At 54.5% G+C, this 20,503-nt stretch overlaps 1 protein-coding gene across 1 annotated transcript in view; it reads right to left on the minus strand.

Moving 5' to 3' along the window:
- LOC132083701 (microtubule-actin cross-linking factor 1-like) overlaps positions 1-20,503 on the minus strand; it is a 146,489-nt gene that overhangs the window by 87,900 nt on the left and 38,086 nt on the right. The window contains exons 4-23 of the mRNA XM_059488527.1: positions 20,020-20,097; positions 18,623-18,715; positions 12,010-12,176; positions 11,196-11,308; positions 10,998-11,104; positions 10,523-10,642; positions 10,334-10,429; positions 9,999-10,126; positions 9,823-9,916; positions 8,405-8,559; positions 6,707-6,983; positions 5,937-6,065; positions 5,622-5,699; positions 5,374-5,535; positions 4,725-4,829; positions 4,145-4,240; positions 3,702-3,827; positions 1,312-1,464; positions 686-840; positions 263-389 (exon numbers count right to left, since the gene is read on the minus strand). Of these exons, the coding sequence (XP_059344510.1) occupies positions 263-389; positions 686-840; positions 1,312-1,464; positions 3,702-3,827; positions 4,145-4,240; positions 4,725-4,829; positions 5,374-5,535; positions 5,622-5,699; positions 5,937-6,065; positions 6,707-6,983; positions 8,405-8,559; positions 9,823-9,916; positions 9,999-10,126; positions 10,334-10,429; positions 10,523-10,642; positions 10,998-11,104; positions 11,196-11,308; positions 12,010-12,176; positions 18,623-18,715; positions 20,020-20,097 (2,559 nt within the window). The remainder of the gene's footprint in view (positions 1-262; positions 390-685; positions 841-1,311; positions 1,465-3,701; positions 3,828-4,144; positions 4,241-4,724; positions 4,830-5,373; positions 5,536-5,621; positions 5,700-5,936; positions 6,066-6,706; positions 6,984-8,404; positions 8,560-9,822; positions 9,917-9,998; positions 10,127-10,333; positions 10,430-10,522; positions 10,643-10,997; positions 11,105-11,195; positions 11,309-12,009; positions 12,177-18,622; positions 18,716-20,019; positions 20,098-20,503) is intronic.

Below are 20,503 nucleotides of genomic sequence, written 5' to 3' on the forward strand. Positions count from 1 at the left end.
TCTCTCAGCAGCAGCAAACTCCTGATGCTCCTTTTATCGGGAAAAGCTGCAGTCCTTTTGCACAGCATCCCCAAACTTTGGTTTTCAAGGTGTGAATTGTTCCTCTTTTCCCCATTGCTGTAAACTGCCACCCTTTTCATGGTGTGCACTGTTCCAGGTGTAAAGACCCTTGATTTCTCCATTCCCTGGTTTTCCCCCTCTCTCTGGCCACACAAGAGAGCAGCACAAACCCCAAAAAGCAGGCAGGGAAGTTCCTCTGTACCTTTTCCATGCTGAAGCTCTGCACCAGGGCTATGTCCTTCCTCAGGTAGTTCCAGGAGATGAGGCTCTTGGTGTTCATGTGCAGCTGGTGCCAGAGAGCCATCACCTTCTGGTACAGCTGCTCCACCCTGCAAGGGGAAAGGAGCAGCTCCATCAGCCCAGCAAACCCAGCCCTGACCCTGTGAATCCTCCAGCCATCTCTGGCAGACAGCCCAGTGACCCCAGTCAGGGAGTGATGCTCCTGCTGTTCAGTGCCAGAGATCCCTGAGGGGATCCCTCCTCCCAAACTGTCATTTTTACATTTTGCAAGCTACAGCAGCAGCCTCTGCAGTGGAGTTTGCAGAAGGATTCCTTTCCTCACCACAAACCACCTTCACACCTCCATCCCCACCATCCCATCTCTCTGTGACTGTCCCCAAGTTACCTGTTGGCCATCTCGATGGCCTCTTTGTTGGGTGGGGGGATCAGGAAGCAGACAGAAGGCACCATGGCCTCGTTCCCTGTGGGGCTGATCACCTTCCACTTGGTCCTCTGGGAATTGTCCTCCAGGACACACTCGTCGTTCCTGCAGATGGTGATCTGCAACAGCGCCAGCGCCCATCAGAAACCAGCAGCAGGGCTGTGCACGCCTGTCCCTGCTGCCAGCCCCTGTCCTGGGGCCGAGCCAGCCCCCAGAAATGCACAGATGGATGTGTTTTAATGGAGCAGCAGCCTGGGGTGGTGCCAGGCAGTGCGGCACGCGCGTGCCGGGATGGGAAGGGACAGGGGAGTCACAGGGAGGAGCTGGCTGCCACCCACGGGCTTGTTTGGCTCAGCACGATGAAGCCCATCCTCCTTGGAAGGGGAAAGGACTCCAGCTCCTGCCCAGAATAAATCTGAGACGTGGAAATGTGCTCCAGGGAAAACATCCCTGCCGTTTCCCTCCCCCTGCCTTCCCGCTCCTGCTTTCCACTGACAGATCCTACAGCTCTCATCCCAAACCACCCCAGTGTCACTGCCTTGTCCCTGCCTTCCCTTCCCAAGTGCCAGCAACACCCTGGCAGCCCTCACCTCGATCTGCCTGTAGTCACAGACAGCCTTGATGGGGATGGTGCTCTTCACGGCGTGCTCTGGGTTCCTGGGCCGCAGCTGGACGATGCTCTTGGAGCGTCCCACCAGGCTGGCCACGGAGCTCTTGGACTGGATCAGCTGCTCCTTCTCATCCTGGCAGGGACAAGGAGCATGGGCTGCTCAAGGAGGGTCTGTGCCAGGCTGCTCAGCTCGCCCCCCACCCCAGTGCTGGCCTGCAAGGGCTGAGCAAACACCTCAGAGGATCCTGCTGCCCTGGCAGGGTGGGAAGAGGGCTCAGGAGATGGGATGGGGCATCACTGCTACTCCCACTGCCCTGCAAAGCCACATGCACGCCTCTGCCTCTCTGGCTGGTAGGACAAAGAAATGTTTTCTTTCAAAAGGGTGAAAATAAGAGAACACAACATCCACCAAAACAAAGTCGCAGGAGCTGAGAGGGGCTGAGAGCAGGACAATGCCCAGCCCAAAGCTGGGGATGTTTGGCTGCCTGCAGGAGAGCCCAGGGAAGCATGCTCCCTCTCTAAAGCAAAGGATGAAAAGGTGTTTAAACCAATGGCTGGAATGGGAGATGATGAATTATGGGGATCAAACATCTCAGGAGAAAGGGCTCGAGGTGCAGCGATCGCACAGGCCTCTGGCTTTGGGGAGAAATCTGCCAGATGGAGGAAATTCTATTCCTACAAATCCCTGCTGGGTGTGGTGATGGCACCAACCAGGAGGGGAATGGTGGCAAAGCTCCCCTGGAACAGCCTCTGGGGACATGTGCAGATCACAACACTGGCAGCTGGTGTGAGTAGTGACAGCTCAGCCCCTGCTGGCTGTGGCAAAGGTTTCAAAAAAAAAGGATCCCAGAAAAGGTTCTCCCTCATGCTTGGTACTCTGGGGTTGGTTAGTGTGCTAAGACAGTGGAGGAGAACTTAATGGTTAAAAAAAAATGAAATCAAATAAAATTTAAATAAAAGAATAAATGATTAAATAAACTACCTGTGCCTGTCCCAGGGAGCATGATTGGAAGAAATACAACTTTAACTTATTAGGTAAGAAAGAGTAATATAGCTGAGCTCAGGGCAGCTGCCCCAGCCCTGGGTTTGTGGCCACTCTCTGGCTGCCCAGAACAGCCTCTCCCACCCCAGATGTGCCAGGGCTCCCAAACACAGCCCCTGGCTGCTCCAGGTCCTGGCAGCACCAGAGACAGGCCAGGAGAACCCTGAGAGAGGACGGGGGAGCCCCCAGTGCTGATGCACCCATCACCCCCCGTTAGGGCACCCCAGAGCCACTGGGGACACCTTGCTGTGCCCTTCTTGGTGACCACCTGCCTCCACACCTCAGTGTCACCTCCTGGCCCTGCCACCACGGCTCAGCACTTCAGCCACAGCCCAAATCCTCCCCTGGCCCTGCTGATGCTTTGCTCCTTGGGGGTTGTTTTTACGTTGGTTTTTTTTTCAGGCCAAATCAGGCAAAAAAGGTGACAGTGCCACGGCCTGGGCTCTGCTCTGCTCAGCTAAGCCAGGCCACGTGTTCAGAGATCAGCCCCTGGCACAGCCAGGCTGCCCTGGCTCTCCCCCCATCCAGCAGCGTGGATTAGCACAGGATTTGGGCTGGATAAAGAGCAGGCGTTTCTCCACCAGCTCCAAAGCAGAAGCAGGAGCATCCTAAAGGCCCTGCCTTTGTCAGCACGACTCAAGCAGGATGGGCATGGCTGGGGCAGGAGCAGCTCAGGCTGTGATCTTGCACAGCCTGCTCCTCACCCTGAGGACACAGAGAGGGCAGATGGTGCCTCTGAATGACAGCGACCAACTCCAGCTACACCACACAGCTGCAGCTCATTCAGCAGCTCCAAGGGAAAGCAAATCACTGCTTGAGGTGGAACACAAACCAAAGGAACACTGTCGCAAACAACTTTGATGAAAAATCCTTTCCTTAAGACTTTTCCTCCTGAGAAGCTGAGAGGACTCAGGAACAAAATGTAAACAATGGTTATCTGCTGCTGTGGAATGCAACAGGTGCATCTGTGATTAGTCCATGTTAGATGTTTGTAATTAATGGCCAATCACAGCCCAGCTGGCTCGGACACAGAGCCTGAGCCACAAACCTTTGTTATCATTCTTTCCTATCCTATTCTTAGCCAGCCTTCTGATGAGAACCTTTTCTTCTACTCTTTTGGTACAGTTTTAATGTAATATATATAACAAAACAATAAATCAAGCCTTCTGAAACATGGAGTCAGATCCTCATCTCTTTCCTCACCCAAGAACCCCATCACAGAACACAAACCACATCCCACCAAACTGTGGGGATAAAGAGCTCTCCTTGGGGAGCAAAGAGGTGTCCCTGTGGAGCAGAGCAGGGTGCTGGGGTGCCAGAGGACCCACCATGGAGTCCTGCAGCAGGTCCTCCAGCCGTGTCAGGCTCGTGTTGTGGTCGCAGGAATATTTCCTTTTGATGGAGTCCTGCAGGTTGCGCAGGTACGTCTCCGACTCCCGGGCGTCGCTGAAGAACTGCCAAGGCAAAAAGGGTCACAGGGAACCTGGATAAATCCCCTGGAGACAGGCAAGGAGCATCCCAAAGGCTCAGCCAGCAGCTCCTGACACTGCTCTGGCTTTAGGGCTGCAAGGGCAGGATCATCCCAGCTGGATGAGCAGAACTACAGGGAATTGTTGATCCCTTTTTCCCCTAGAAATGCCCAGGGAGCAGCTAACAGATATTCCAGAGGGAAAAAATCCCTTCTTCCCTCTCCATCAAGGACAACAGCAGAGTGAGGAGCTCATGGAGTGGGATTCAGCAGATGGGATTGAGGGAATTTGGCCCCAAATACCTGGAAATAGGCAGCGTTCTCCTTGACGTGCTGCTCCACGCACAGGCACAGCTGCTTGATCCACTGCCACTGGGTGTGCACAGCAGCACTGTAGGCCTGTGGAAAACACAGAAAAAAGAACTGGAATAGGGAATTCACAGCCAGGAGGGGCACAGCAAGGACACAGGAGCCTGAGGGAGGGACAGAAATTACCAAAATCAGGCTGCAGACAGGAGGGTTTGGACACAGGAGATGGCAGACCCTGTCTCAGTGTCCCCATGTCACCCACAATGCCAGAGGCAGGAACAGTTTTGCTTTTACCCCATGGAAAAGGTTCCCACAGCCCTTTGCTTCACCACCACGATGTCCTTGGAAGCCAAGGCCATTCCATGCATCACCTCTCTGTGGGAAAGGCTCATTCTCTTGATTTGAGGTGGCGATTATTCGGGAACGGCCACTTCCCAAAATTAAAAACCTCCACCACTGCACTGATGTCCTGCCACCACAAAACACCTCATCAGGCACTGTGGGGTGAGGCAGTGAGTCTTTTAATTCCATCTGAGGTGATCTGACCCTTGGGAGCCCCACAGCTCCTGCTCACCTCCACGGTTTGCTTGGCAGGGTGGTTCTCCAGGGAGAGCAGCTCAGCCGTGTCCTGGAGGGAACGGAAGATGTCCTGCTTCTCTTCCAGCTCTGCTGTCAGCTCCTGCAGGAGGGAAAGCCCAAATCTCAGCTCTGGGATATCAGTCAGACCATGTGTCTAACTAACACAGCGTGGAAGTTCTAAAGGAGGTACCAGTGGATGCCAGGGAATCCAGCATGGCACCACAGCCCCATTCCCAACAGGAATCTGCCTCCTGTGTGCCAAACAGGCACTGGAAACCTGCCCAGGGACCTCTTCAGCTTCACACAGTGATTGTGGAAAGATGGGAATTTGTTTACACTGCTGTAAAGAGGAATCAATTTTCCTCTTTGGCTCAGACTCACTCCCCTCGCCCCCGCTAGTTCAAGACGCCTTGAGCTCTAAAATAATGCTAAAAATACATCTTTTGATGCCTTTTTGATTGCAATTCAATTGAGCACACACATTCATTTCACTTTCTGCTCTGGAGAGAGCTTCCATCAGCTCTGTTCAGGCACAACAAGCTCAGGGAGCTGGGAGGGAGCATCCGGCCTCAGGATTTTGGGTCTGTTGGGAGCTGAGGGCTCCACAGAAGACCAAAAGCAGCACCTGCCCTCCCAGCACTCACCGAGAAGTAATTCTTCTTGGCTGCAATGTTGGGGTTGTTGTCACTCCAGTCATAGGCCAGTTCCTCCTCCTCCTTCTCATTCAGCCAGATCAGCTCAGCTGTGGCCCTGGACACGAATCCGTGCAGGCTCTGCAGGTGCCTCAGCCTGAAGCTCGAGGTTTCCTGGACACCAAGAATGGTTTATTATTCCTCCTGATGTTTTTTTCCCCTCTCCCCAGTCTTGGAGCGGGGAGGGCCCCCAGGCTCACCATCAGTTTGCAGTACTGAGTCTCCAGCTTGCCCAGTGTCTCTGTGTAGCTGGCGCGGAAATTCGGAGACATTTTGCCCTGAAGGATGAGAAATGTTCTTATTATCCTTCACAGGACAGCGTCACTCAAAATCCCATCCCCAAATCTTTCTCCACAGCTCTGCATGGGGAAGGGGAGGGTGGAGAGGATGGCTCAGTACAATACTGCATCAACCCAGACGCTGCATCCTTCAAAATCCTCTCTGTGCCAGGAATGTGAGCCACAAGAGCTGATCCCAATGCCCTCATTTCCCATGTCTGGTGTCCCCCACCATACCTCATACACCCTGGCCTCCTTCACGCTGGATCCCAGGTCCTCCACGCTGGCATGGATGTGCCTCTGGGTCTCCAGCTGGGATTCCACACTGGGCAGGTCAGTGCCCCACTCTGCCCGCTCCAGCCTCATCTGAAACCAAGGGGGTCAGGTCAGCACTGCTCATTGTGCTCTCAAAGGGACACCAGGATCATCCCAGAGGGAAGAAACACTTCCCAGTCTTGGTGGAAGATCACCAGGAATCCTCCCAGGTCACCCCAGAGGGAACAAACACCTCCCAGTCTTGGTGGAAGATCACCAGGAATCCTCCCAGGTCACCCCAGAGGGAACAAACACCTCCCAGTCTTGGTGGAAGATCACCAGGAATCCTCCCAGGTCACCCCAGAGGGAACAAACACCTCCCAGTGCTGGTAAAAGATCCTAAGCCAGTGCTCCAACTCTGAATGTTTCTGGGACAGCCTACACAAGCTTCCCACCCACGTAAGACCAAGTGAGTGCATCAGCACAGATCTGCCTCCAGCTTTGAAAGGTGACCAGAAACCAGCAGGACCCCAAGAGAGAAAACCCAGGTCCAGCTTTGAAAGGCTCCTCTGGTCCCCACTGGCCAGCAGGACCACAAGAGCGAAAACCCAGCTCCAGACAGATGCCTCAGATCTCCAAAAACTACAAACCACCAAAGCAAATATTCACAGATAAAGGCAGGAGAAGGCCTGGGGGCAGCTTCCCCCATCAGCCTGAGCACAGGCAGGAGGTTTGGCCCAGCATCTCCTCACCTGCATCTCCTCCACCCAGGCCAGCAGCTCGTAGACGAAGCGAAGGCTGCCTTCATCTTCAGAGGAGGAGATGGCCACCAGCTCCGTCCTGGTCATGGGCTTCCTGAACCAGGAGGCCGAGGAGGTGTGGAGCCCCTTGGTCAGGGACTCACCCTTGAGGTGGGTGGTGCTCAGCGTGGACGTGGGCACCAGCTCCAGGGTGGAGAAGTGGCCCTTCCTGTACAGGTTGGTGCACTCCAACCTCAGCGTCACCAGCTCGTCCTTCAGCCTCATGGTCCTGGGGGAGCAAGCAAGGAGTGGGTAAGGATGGGAATGTCACAGAGTGACAAAACTATCCTTGGTCCCCAAAAGAAAGAAAAAACCCAGAGGTTTCTCTCCTTGATTAGGTAAAGACACCTCATAGGACCTGGGGGACTTCACCTCAGACTTAAGGATGGACAATTGGACAGGAGCCAAAAGGTTCCACCTAAGCAATTTACTAGAAAAAGAGAACAAATAAACTAATTGCTTTTAGAGAACAAAGAAACTAATGGCTTTTGTGAGGTGTTTTACCAAGAGCAAGAACCCCTTGCACCTGGCTCGGTTTTTCTCTGTAAAGAGTTTGGTTATTTTGCCTTTTATTAAAACTTTTCTGTTTCCAATACTACCACAGAAGCCATCCTGCTGATTTTATACTTTCTAAGGTAGCTGAGCTATCTTAGGTGCAATATAAATCTCCAAGAGCTTATGAGACCTGGCTCGAGGAGACCATATATCAGGTAAGGAGATGGACACGTGAATCACCATTTTTTCTGAAAAATCCCTTTGCCAGGATTTTTCCTCCTGAGAAGCTGAGGAGCCTCAGAAAAAAAAAAAATGTAAACAATAATTATCCGATTGCTTGGAATGTGGTTTGGAGGTTGCTTACCAGCAAGTTTGATTGGTTTAATGTGAATTGTTTTAACTTAATAACCAAACCTAGTCCAGCTGTGTCAGACTCTCTGGTCAGTCAGGAGTTTTTATTATTCATTCTTGTCTAAGCTTTTGATGTCTCCTTTCTCTTCCTTTAGTATATTTTTAGTTTATCATTATAATATAATATAATATAATATAATATAATATAATATAATATAATATAATATAATATAATATAATATAATATAATATAATATAATATAATATAATATATATAATTATATATATTATACTATACTATATATATAGTATAGTATATATATACTATATATAATATAATATAGTATAGTATAATATAGTATAGTATAATATAGTATAGTATAATATAGTATAGTATAATATAGTATAGTATATATAATTATATATATTATACTATACTATATATATATTATAGTATATATATACTATATATACTATAAATACTACAATATAATATAATATAATATAATATAATATAATATAATATAATATAATATAATATAATATAATATAATATAATATAATATAATATAATATAATATAATATAATATAATATAATATAATATAATATAATATAATATAATATAATATAATATATCAGCCTTCTGACAACCTAGGAGTCAATTCTCATCTCTCACCTCACCCTGGGGACCCTCAAAACACCACAACAATCGGTGACCACACAGAGGGGCTGTGCAGCCCCTGAGGGGATGTGCCCCACGCAGAGGGGCTGTGCAGCCCCTGAGGAAGCTCCTCAAGCCCACCTGAACACCAGCTCCTCCAGCTGGTAGTAGTTCTCGTCGCGGAGGATCTGCACATCCACCTGGAGCTGGCGGATGAGCCCCTCGCTCTCCTGCAGGAACGCCACCACGTCGGCCTCGTGCTGCACGGGCTGGCCTGCCTCCAGGTGAGCAGCGTCCTGAGGGGACAGGGGACACTCAGGACGAGCCCCCCTCAGCCCTGAGTGGGGCTGAGAGTCACGGGGTGCTGGGTCACAGCATCTCCTGCCACTGCCCCATGGCACAGCCTTCTCCCCATCCTTCTCTTTTCCCCCAACGTGGAGCTGCTCCATGGCTGGAGGGCAGAGACCTCCTCTCCAAGTGTTTTCCTGCTTCTTAAATTGGTGTTTTTTATGCTCCAGGTGGAGGTCCCCTGCCACACCTGCAGCCCCAACAAGAGATTTTGGTGGTGGAGCTTCCCTTGCCACACCTGCAGCCCCAACAAGAGATTTTGGTGGTGGAGCTTCCCTTGCCACACCTGCAGCCCCAACAAGAGATATTAGTGGTGGTCTGTTACACACATATTTTCTGAAAAATCTTTTTTGTTAGGATTTTTTCTCTTGACAAGCTGAGAGGCCTTAGAAACAATAATTTTCTGCTGCTGTGGAATGCAACAGGGGCATCTTTGATTGGTCTCATGTGAATGTTTTTAATTAATGGCCAATCACAGTCTAGCTGTCTCAGACTCTCTAATCAATCACAAAATGTTATTATCATCCCATTCCTTTCCTTTCAAGCCTTCTGATGAAATCCTTTCTTCCATTCTTTAGTGTAGTTTTAACAAATCGTTTTCTTTTAATATAATACATATCATAAAATAATAAATCAGCCCTCTGAAACATGGAGTCAAGATTCTCTTTTCTTCCCTCATCCTGAACACCACCAGAGTGGTCCCTTCTCCTTGCCCACCCTGGGAGCTGCTGGGTGGCAGTGATGACCATTCCAGGAGCCCCAGGTGCCCGAGGATGCTGGGGCTTCTGGTATGTCTTTTCTCCTATAACAAAGAAAATCTCTTCAGAAACCTGCTCCCCACCCAGGGTCTGCCACTGAGTCCTTTCCACCAGGCAAATAAAACAGATTTTTGGGGGTTTTAAGCCTCATTATACAACAAAAAAATACTCAACAAGCTTTCCTAAAAGTGCTGTTCTCCTCTCTGCAGATGTCCAGCCCCACTTGCTGTATTCTCAGAAACAAAACCATTCCCCATCCCTCTGTCCTCAAGGTGATCCATGGATCACCAAATATCTGCCACCACCCCTATAGCACCTCTAGGACAGGCTCAAGGGCAGAAAAAAAGGAAAACATTCCAGGCAGAAGAGAGGAGAGGAGACGGGTACAAAACAAGAGCAGGAAAACAAACAAATCAATAAAACCAGGAGGGGCAAACCCCACTCCCCACTCACAGCCTGCAGCGTGTTCTTGGCCAGGGTGAGCTTTTCCTCACAGCTCAGAGCACCATTCTGGATTTTGTTAGCGATTTGTAGCAGCAGTTCCAGCCTGGAAGGACAGAGGGAGGTGAGGGAGGGGTTTTGGGTGAGGAAGGAGCAGGGGATGTCCCTGCCAGGGGCACAGCACCCACCTCTCCACCGCCGGCCGCAGGAGCTTCTCGCGCTCCAGCATCTCGATGATGAGCTTGCCCCACTCCTCCTCCACGTCGTTGGGGTGGTAGCCCTGGGGCAGCTTGATGCGCCCAAACTCGATCCAAACCTGGGGGAAACATCAGCAGGATGGCATTTCCCACCTCTGCTTTGAGATTCCAGCGAGGGAAGAGGCGCTCTGCCTCCGCTCATTTATCCTGAGGGGTGTTCCCACTTCTCCACTCCAAAATAAACCTGAACTGAGCACAGTTCAGCCCTGCTGAAAAAGCACAGCACTCCCACCTACCAGCCTCTGGGCAGCCAGGATGATCCTTACCTCTAGCAGTTTGTAGAGCTCCTCTATCTGTCCTTTCTCCTGCTCCTTTGCTGGGATTTCCGTTTCTTTGAAGTGTATGTACTGGTTATAAAGTGCCTGGGACGAGAAAGGCTCATCAGGAACCACCCTGGGGAGTGCCACATCCCTCAGCACTGGAGACACTGAGGAGAGACCTTGTCCAGCACCTACCTTTAGCTCTACAGGGTTCTGGGGGAAGGATTTGTCTGACATGAGTATCGTGTGCTGCTTGATCCACGAGATGAGGGACTCCACACGGGTCTGGTACTCCAGCCACCTCGAATCCACCTCCTGTGGGGCGAGAGCGTCTTTGCAAGCACTGCTGGTGGGCAAATCACAGAGGAACTGAGGTGCTGCAGGGTGGATTCATGTGCCAGGGCATTCCTGCTGTGATGCCACCCCAGGTACAGGGAGGAGGAAGAGGAGGAGGATTCTCCTTGCTGGTTGCTCTCTCCAAGCTCAGCTTTTTTCCTGCTGTGGCTTTACAGACACCCCAGCAGGTCACAGGGCAGACACCATAATGGGGTTCTCCTCCTTCTCCTCAGCCCTTTCCCACAGGGAACAGCCCCTTCCCCAAACCCTGCCCAGCACCCCCAGCTGCCCCACAAAAGGCTGTCCCAGCCTCCCAGCCCTCAGCAGTGCTTACGATGGCGCTGATCCCTTCTCCTCCCTCGGGGACTTTGGGAAAGGCATCGTAGATTGAAGACACGTAAGTTATCACAGATTTCTCATCTGGAGAGGGAACATCCACATCTGGAAGGAGGGAAGCAGAAAGGCAGTGAGGAAAGGAGAGGGAAGAGAGGCTGGCATGTCCCTGCAGTGGTGTCACACCCTGGGCACCCACCTTCAGCATCCAGCAGCCGAGTGACCCCCAGGCGCTCGGCGATCTCGAAGGCCTGCTCCAGGTTCTCCCTGTTGCTCTGGATCTGCACCCTCTCCATGTCCACCAGATCTGGCCTGCAAGACACATCCCAGAGTCACAGCCAGCACCAGGTGGGCAGGGCAGAGCATCCCAGGTGGGCATCACTGCCATGGGTGGCTCCCAGGGTTGGTCTGAGCTCCTGCCCCACGTGGGGGCTCTGCAAGGGGCTGCAGGACTTCCCTGGCTCATCCCCTTTGGAAAGGGGGTTCAGGCTGCAAAGAAAAACCTCTTGTTGCTAGCTGGGGGAGAAGGAATCAAGAGAGGATTAACTGCTGCTTGGGAGGCCTCCAAGATGCTTGGATAAAAGCATGGATGGAAGTGCTGCTGTTCATGGAGAGCAAAAGGGCAGCACTGCAGCACTCAAGAGTTTTAAAGCTTTTCATTTCTGCCTCTCTACCCAACCTCATTAGGATTTTTTTTTCCTGCAACCTGATGTGTCTTTTGCTCATTCCAAGCATCCCCTCCACCACAGCTACCACCACCGCCACCAAAATCTCTTGCTGGGGCTGCAGGTGTGGCAGGGGTGCTGCACCTGGAGCACCCTGTTGTAAAAAATAACAAGAAGCAGGAAAAAACACTGGCAGAAGAGAGAATTCCAGGTATAAAAGACATTGCCCCCTGCCACATCTCCAAGCACTCCAGCCCATCACTGACCACAGTGGTGGGCAGAGACCCCTGGGAGACCCTCATCCCTCCTCCCACCCTCCTGACACTCCCATTGCTGCTCCCTGCCCACCTGTATCTGTGGATGAGGGCGTTGAACATCTTGCCATCGCTCCAGCAGGAGGAGAAGTTGGTGCACTTCAGCCCGATGTAACCTGCTGTCACCTTCTGTGTCCACAGCAGGAGCTTCTCCTTGGCTGACATATCCCCCAGCTCCCCGCTGATGTAGATGTCAGAGATCTGCAAGGAAGCAGCACAGCCATGGGAGGATGCAGGAGCAGGGAAATCCACCAGGATTTCCTTGCCCCAGATCTGGCTACCAGAAAGGGCAGGAGGCAACTCGTGGTCACCATGGGGAGAGGGGACACTGTGGAAGGCCAAGGAATTTGGGAAGGGGTCACAGGATCTGTTTGGGCAGGCTGGAGATCCAAACAGGCAGAGCCAGACATTTTCCAACCCCATTTCACAGGGCCACCAGGGGCTGCTTGGCCACACAGCCCAGCCCAGCTGGGACACGAGCTGACAGCTCCAAACCCCAGCTGCCAACCATCACCAGAGCCACTCCCTGTGCACCACCCCTGTCCCCACAGCCAGGGACACACCTCACTGGGAACACAACGTCCTGGAGAGAGGAGGCCCCAGGCAGGTCCTTTCCTGCCTCTCCCTGCTCCAAACACACCGTGCACCCTCCTGCACCCTCACTGCTCCCACCCCAGCACCCTCAGACACCTGGGGCTCCTGGAATGGTCATCACTGCCACCCAGCAGCACCAAAGGTGGGCAAGGACAAGGGACCACCACCAAAATCTCTTGTTGGAGCTGCAGGTGTGGCAGGGGAGCTCCACCTGGAGCTGTTGTAAAAAACACCAACTTAAGAAGTGGGAAAACACTTGGAGAGGAGCTCTCTGACCTCCAGCCATGGAGAGCAGCTCCACACTGGGGGAAAAGGGAAGGATGGGGAGAAGGATGTGACATCCCCCCTGTGCCTGGCTGGTGCCAGGGGGTGCTGGTGCCAGGGGGTGCTGTGACCCAGTTCCCAACCAAAGGCAGCGCCAGTCACGGACCCCTCAGACAGGGCTGGCTGCGAGTCCCAGACTGGCACGTGACGCCACGCACGTGTCCCCGCATGCCAGCAAATTCCTGACTGGCACGGCTTCCTCCTCACCCTCCCCTCCCCAGCTCCCCACTCGGCACAATTACCTCCCCTTAATTAAGGGCAGGACAAAGGGGAGGGTGGGAGCCACGCAGATTTTCCAGGGTGCCCACAGAAAAGCAACGCAGGCTGTTTGCTCCCCAAATTCCTCCTCCCGGCACTGCAGGGAGCAGGTGCGCCAGCACCCAGCCCTGAAAACACCCAAACCCCTCCCAAAAACACGCTCAGCTGGGCGCTGGCAGCGCTCAGGGCTGTCAGACATCCCCGAGCAGGCAGGAGACAGGGACCTGGGGGATTAGCAGCGTCTGTCCCGCCCCGCCGGTGTCATTGGTATGCTGCAGCTCACCTCCCTCTCCAGCCTGACACGCTCATCACACATAGAACTGCTCTTTGTCAGCTGCTGCCACGCTGCCGGAGCTGCCTTTAACTCCTCCAGCCCCGGGGCTTTCTTTCCCCTCTCCCCAGGGATGTCAGGAGCAGGCACCTGGTGGCAGAGCTGGGATGGACGGGATGATGTCCTGGGTGAGCAGCAGGATGGGACCCTCCGCACCTCCAGGGAGGACCCACAAAGCTCCCTCTGGCTCAGCACCTCTTTATTAATTACCTGATGGCTCTTAATTAAGAGCAGAATTAACCCTTCTGTGAACCCACCCACCAGCTGTGCCCCACTCCAGCAGTGCTGCCCATCCAGGAGCACTCACAGCACCCAGATCTGAGAAATCCTTTATTTTTAATCCCTGACACAGCACTGGGGGTCTCCAAGCACTGGGCCTGCTCCCTGAGAGCATCCTTGGTGGAAACTCTCCCAGAGATGTGCTTATGGAGGTGCAGGGTGCGGCACCAGCTCCACCCTCCTTTCTTCACATGTCTGTGACAGGACAAAGATTTAGGGAGGCACCAGCAAGAAAAGAGAGTGGAAACTCGCAGGAATTGGGGCCAAACCCTTCCAGCATCAGCTCTGTTCATCAAGCAACTGGTGGCAGGATGCTGAAGGCCACATGGTGGCTGTGACAGTGGTCCCAACCTGGCAAAGGCATCAGGGCCACGGCCCCTTGAACCACACACTTGTCCTGGGGCATTCACAGCTTGACCAGACCCAAGGACATCTTTGCCCATGCTGTCACCCCCAAAACAGTGACCAGCAAGCAGCAACAGGCTCTGAAACACAGCACCATCCCCTCCTGTTCCTCCTGGAGACCCCTCAGGGCAGGCAGAGCCCCCACATCTCCATGTTCATCCTGCTGCCATCCATCCTGCACAGGCAGCAGGAAGGGGACACCCCAAATTCACACCCTGAGGGCACAAGTGGCAGTGGTGACAGCAGCCACCAGCCGCACCCACTGCATCCAGGAGCTGTCACTGTCAGGCTGCCTGTGCCAGGAGCAGGGACAGGACAGCTCAGTCCCCAAGGGATGCTTTCCCAGTGGAGGGGAAAAGCCTCAGGAGCTTTCTGCCCCAGCATCCTGCCACCCTGCCAGGACGGCTCACTCCCCAAGGGATACTTTCCCAGAGGAGATGCCGCAGGGGAAAAGCCTCAGGAGCTTTCTGCCCCTGCCATCCTGCCACAGCACGAGATTGGTCCTTGCCGAAACAACCATGCCCAGGAGCCACCAAGATTTGGGGTGCCCTGAGCCGAAATCACCATGCCCGGGAGCCACCAGGATTCGGGATCCCCTGAGCTGAAATGACCATGCACAGAAGCCAGAAGGATTAGGGGTCCCTGAGCTGAAATCACCATGCCCAGGAGCCAGCAGGATTTGGGGTCCCCATAGCCAGATCCTCCCACCCCACTCCAGAAAGGGGGCACACTCACACACTGACCATTGCTCCGGCTGTCCCCGAGCTCCCCCTGCAAGCCCGGCCCTCCAGAGCGAGCCTGAGGCCACCATCAGCGGGTGACACCGTGCTCCCAGCAGCTCCGGTGCCCTTGGCCGGCCACTCGCTGCCGTACCCCGAGGAGCTGCGGGCCGCGCTGCCGCTCAGGGATGAGGGGCTGCGGGACGCCGCCGGCCCGGCCCCATCTCCCTCCGACGGCAACCCCGAGCCTCTCCCCACGCTGGGGTTCTCCAGCTGATCCACCATGGGGGACGGCGTGGACAGCTCGGACACGGTGCCCGGCTCTGCTGCGGAGGAGGAGGAGCAGGTCCAGGCGGTGCTGGAGGTGGGATCATCGCTGCCTCTTTTCCAAGCATCCCTGGGTGCCGGTTCATGGCCGGGCACGGGATCATCGCTGCCTCCTTTCCAAGCATCCCTGGGTGCCGGTTCCCGGCCGGGCACGGCGCTGGAGGTGAATTCATCGCTGCCTCCTTTCCCCCAGGCATCCCTGGGTGCCGGTTCCCGGCCGGGCACGGCGCTGGCCGGGGACAGCAGTGTCCCAGCACGGCCATCGGTCCCTGCGCGCAGCGGCAGCAGCACAGCCCGGCAGCTGCCGCTCCTCTGCAGCTCGACCAGGCGGCTCACCGCCTTCTCGCAGTCCTTGTCGGCCGGGTTGTCCAGCAGGCGGGCGATGACGGTGGTGCCTTCCTCCCGGGCAGCTCCCGCCACACCCGGCCGCTGCGGCTCCAGCACCAGGCGCGCTTTCTGCAGCTCGCCCTGGAAGCGCTCCTTCACCTGCACGATGATGCCGGGATGCAGCGCACCCAGATCGGCGTCCCGGCTGCCGGAGGGCTCCTCCTCTCCTCCCTCCTGCCCTGGGGATGCCTTCGCTGCTTTGAGCGCCTCATCCTCATCCTCGGCCACCTCCAGCGCCGGCGGCTCCTCCTGCGGGGCCGCCTCGGGCATCGCTCTCCTCTTCCCCCTCCGCCTCCGCTTGAAGCGCACCCTTTTTTTGGGAGACAGCGGTGCCTTCTTCCCCGCAGCTTTTTCCTTCTGCTCTTTAACGCAGCCCAGCGAATTCCCCATCTCCCGCTGCTCGGCAGGAAGGCAGCTGGGCGAGTCGCCGGCTCCCGAATAAATCCCAAGCGGGGCTTCATCGGATCCGACACCGCGTTCCACCGAGCGCCCCTTGTCGCCGTCCCCTCCCGCCAGCCCTGCCGCCACCGCCGCCGCTCCAGACAGCCATCTTACAGCCTGGGCGCTGCGAGAAGACAAATTCAAAGCATCTCACTGCAGTTCAGAAATCACTTGACCTAAAAGCAGAGGGAGCGGGGATTGGCTGCGGCGTCCTTCTCTCCAAATATGAGGTAATTGGAGCACGGCCCTTGCCAACACAAACAGGGGGGAGCAGCAATCGAGGAGGGGAGTGGGAGAGGCTGGGGAAGACGGGGATAAAACACAAAACCTAAAGGAAGGTTGGCAAAGGTAGAATAAAGGAAGGGGTGGGAGAGAAATGGGAAGGGAAAAAAAAAAAAGAAAAAAAAAAGCAGGGAGGAGTCAGAGTGACTCTGCATGCTCCGCAGGGCTGCTTCTCTCCAGTTCGCAAGGTTTGCTCCTTAATTCTTCATTCTTCATTCCGGGAGCCCCAAAAGCCCAACTGATGTGCTGCCAGGCTCACCCAGTTTGGGGCACAGAAGTGCCCTGGGGACCCAGCATCGCTCCAGGGAGCTGCAGCCAGAGGGTCCCGGCAGGAACGGGAACGGGAGGATGATGATGCTGCCCAGCCCAGTTCTGCCTCTCCCCTGTGGTTCCTGCCCCAAACGCCTCCCAGGGCAGGGGTTTGAGGGGAATGAGCACCCCAACTCTGCCTGCCAGCTCAGAGGGACCAGGGCAGGGTAACACGTACCAAAAGTGGGGGTGAGGCAAAAACTGGGGACACAAAGATGGGGGGACTGAGCTCAGCCCCAGGAAGCAGGGAAACATTCAATGAGGAAATGCTCAACGGGAAACGCTCAATAGGGAGCAATCCAGAGGATGACTAAGGGAAAACAGTGACCACAAGAGCTCTCAGGACATGAGGAAAAGCCCCCAGGGCACCAAGGCACCCTCCTCATCTTCACCACGACAGAGCTGGCACAGCCTGAGCTCCACAGCAGCACCATCCCATCCCCAACCCCTCTGGGGCTCTCCCAGCCGCCTGCCCCCAGGCAGCAGCACTGGGACACTAAGGGAGATTAAGAGGTTCACAATGGAGCTACAACCCCAGAAAAAATCCCGTTAGTGCAGCAGTGGGAGCAGGATGCACAGGCTCACCAGCACCAGCCCTGCTCCCGTGTCACCCACACCAGGGTGGCAGTGTCCCCTCCCAGCCATGGAGGGCACCCAGGACCTCCTGATGCCCCTCTCCTGCAAGAGAGGATGCACCAGGATGACCACAAGGACAGCAGGGACGAGATGCCACAGCCAGGGCCCCACAGAATGACAGTGACTCATCAGCATGCAGAGCCTGACCCCGGCTGCTCCCAGGGCCAAAGCCTGGGAAGAGCCCTGTCAGCAGCCTCATACCCAGCTCAGCCTCAGGCTGACCCCAAAAGCCTCTCCCTGAGGCACTGCCCAGTCTCCAAAAATACAATCTTCCAGTGGAATCTTCCTTACGAGTCTCACAGCCACACTAGTCCTGCCTGGAAGATGCCAGCAGGGATAAGGCAGGGAGCTGGGATACAGCAGATCCCACAGAGATGAGGCCATACAGCACCAAACCCCAAATGCCAACTCACTGATGGCCACACATCAACCCCCTGAAGCCATGAAACCCCAAGTGCCAACTCACTGATGGGCACAGGTCACCCCCTTGAAGCCATCAACCCCCAAATGCCAACTCACTGATGGGCACATGCCACCCCCTGAGACCATCAAACCCCAAATGCCAACTCACTGATGGCCACACATCAACCCCCTGAAGCCATGAAACCCCAAGTGCCAAGTCACTGATGGGCACAGGTCACCCCCTTGAAGCCATCATCCCCAAATGCCAACTCACTGATGGGCACATGCCACCCCCTGAGACCATCAAACCCCAAATGCCAACTCACTGATGGGCACACATCACCCCTTGAAGCCATGAAACCCCAAATGCCAACTCACTGATGGGCACACATCACCCCTTGAAGCCATCAAACCCCAAATGCCAACTCACTGATGGGCACATGCCACCCCCTGAGACCATCAAACCCCAAATGCCAACTCACTGATGGTCACGTCACCCCCTGAAGCCATCAGAGCTACAATTGGATAATTTGAAGCCATATAAGGCCCAAAATTCGCTTTTCCAACAGCATCTCTAGCACACAGAGACAGTCCCAGGTCAGGGCACTTCTGCCATGCCTGTGCTGTCACCCGGCTGACACATTCCATGCCAGTGAAAAGTTCTTCACCCAAAGGGTCAGCAGTGCCCTGGGATAAAACCCCTGGCCCCTTCCAAATTTACTCTTCTCCAGACACTCCAGCTGAGCAAACAGGCACGGCCAACAAACCACACAACCCATCATTAATGATTTCATTATGCAAATGATGAGGGGAAGCTGCTGCTGCTCTCCCAGCGTGGTCTCCATGACACTGCCATGAACCTCCAGGCCCATCCATGTGCTGACATCTCCACAGAAAATGCAGAAAAACAAGGATTCCACAGCTCCTGATGGCAAGAAAATCCCGTGTCCTACCTGGAAGTGGAGGATGATGGTCCAGATGAGCCCCAGGGTGAGCTTGGGGTTGCCATCTGTGATGTCATCATTGCGGATATTCACCAGTTTCACCTTGGAAAAAAAGGCAAACAGGGTTAAAGCTTCCCGTCAGCCTCACATGGAGAGCACAAGGACATGTCCCCACCACGCTGTCCCCAGGGCCACCCCAGTGAGGAGCAGGCACACAGGAAGATCCCAGGGCTTCCCAAAGAGGCAGAGATGGATTTTTCCATGTTTCCAGCACTCTCCATCCTGAAGTGCTTTCCCAGCACTTAATGGCTTTAGTTCAGCTCACAGAGCAGCGTCCCCAAAGCCCTGAGCACTGCTGCATAATTGAACAGCTACAGAGCACAGAGAGGGGGCAAAACGGGGATGACCAAGCTGTAACTGCAGCTTTAACTCAAAATCAAGCTCTAATAAAGGCAGGAACACCCTCACTCCTCCCAGGGGGAGTCTCCTCTCCCCAGCACCCCATGGATCATTCTGGGGTAAGATCCCAGCAAGGCCACCACACTTCAAAGGGAAAAGCTGTTTCATCCAAGTGGAGAAACAAGTTCCCCAGAGCCGTTGGCAAAATGTCTCTATCAAGGAGCTGAGGAGGAGGAGGAGGAGGGGGGCTGGAAGCAGCTCACCCTCCCTGGAGTAGGGAATGTGCTCAAATTTATTCCATGCCCTCGGGCCAGCAGCGAGGGAGAGGAGTCTCTGCTCCAGCATGAACTGGTACCATTTATCATCATCATCATCATCATCATCATCACCGTGGCATATCTGGGAGCATCACGGTGGGGAGGACCTGACCCAACAGGCAGAACAGGACACCCAACCCCTGGGGCTGTGCAGGCAACAAGTCTCAGGATGCATCCCACTGCTCCAGGCAGGATCTGCCCAGGGCTGTGCAGCTCCCAAAAACCTGCTGGAGAGAGCCTGCCCTCCAAAAACTGGGGGATAATAAGTCCATGAGCCCCGAGGTCAAGGCTGTGTGGGCTGGGCAGAGCCAGCTGCCACATGTCCCCAGAAATTGGTGGGAAGGCACAGACGTGCCACAGCCACCCATGCCCACAGCAGGGATCTGCCAGGGAGCCCCAGGGCAGCCTTTTTGGGGTGCAGAAATGACATTTGCCAACCCTTTCTCAGAGCTGGGGTCAGGTCCCTTTTTCACAGTGGTTTTTGTGTGCAGGGCTGGTTTCCAGAGGCACAACACCCACAGGAGAAAATCCACAGAGTAAAATCCCCCTGCAATCCACCCTCCGTCAGCGCCACAGAGACGGGCACACCCCAGCACAGGCTGCTCCTGCACTCCTCCCAAAAGCCTCAGACAAGACAAAGAATACACAAAACCACCCAGCTCTGCTGGATGAGCTTTTATCAGCCCTCACCTGTCGCTGCTTCAGGAAATCCAGGGCAATCTGCACGTTCTGCAGGCGGTGGAAGCGCATCCGCCCCTTCTCACGCGGCTGCAAAGACACAAGGCAGCACTTTTAGGTCAGGCTGCTGCTGGGGCTGGGCTGGCAGCACCCCACATGCACAGTGATCCCCCCCTGGGAGCTGTTCAGCGTGCTGCTGTGACCCCCTGTGCCCCCCACACATCCTGCTGTGCCTTGGTCTGGAGTAAATAAAGTCATTGCTATGCACAGTCCTGCTGGAAGAAGGTTAAAATGCCCTGGTGGGAGATGGAGGTGGGAAGATGTTGAGATCCAGATCTCTGCTGAGGTCCTGAGGGCTGTGTGCAGGCCTGGTTGAACCTCTGAGATCCCAGGGCAGGATTTTGCCCAGCTCAGGGACAGCCAGACAGGCTGGGAAGAGGATTCAGCAAAGAGATGAACTCAAACAGGAACAGAGTCCAGTATGTCCAGGTGGAAG

This window comes from Ammospiza nelsoni, chromosome 25, assembly GCF_027579445.1.
Source record: "Ammospiza nelsoni isolate bAmmNel1 chromosome 25, bAmmNel1.pri, whole genome shotgun sequence".
Taxonomy (NCBI): domain Eukaryota; kingdom Metazoa; phylum Chordata; class Aves; order Passeriformes; family Passerellidae; genus Ammospiza; species Ammospiza nelsoni.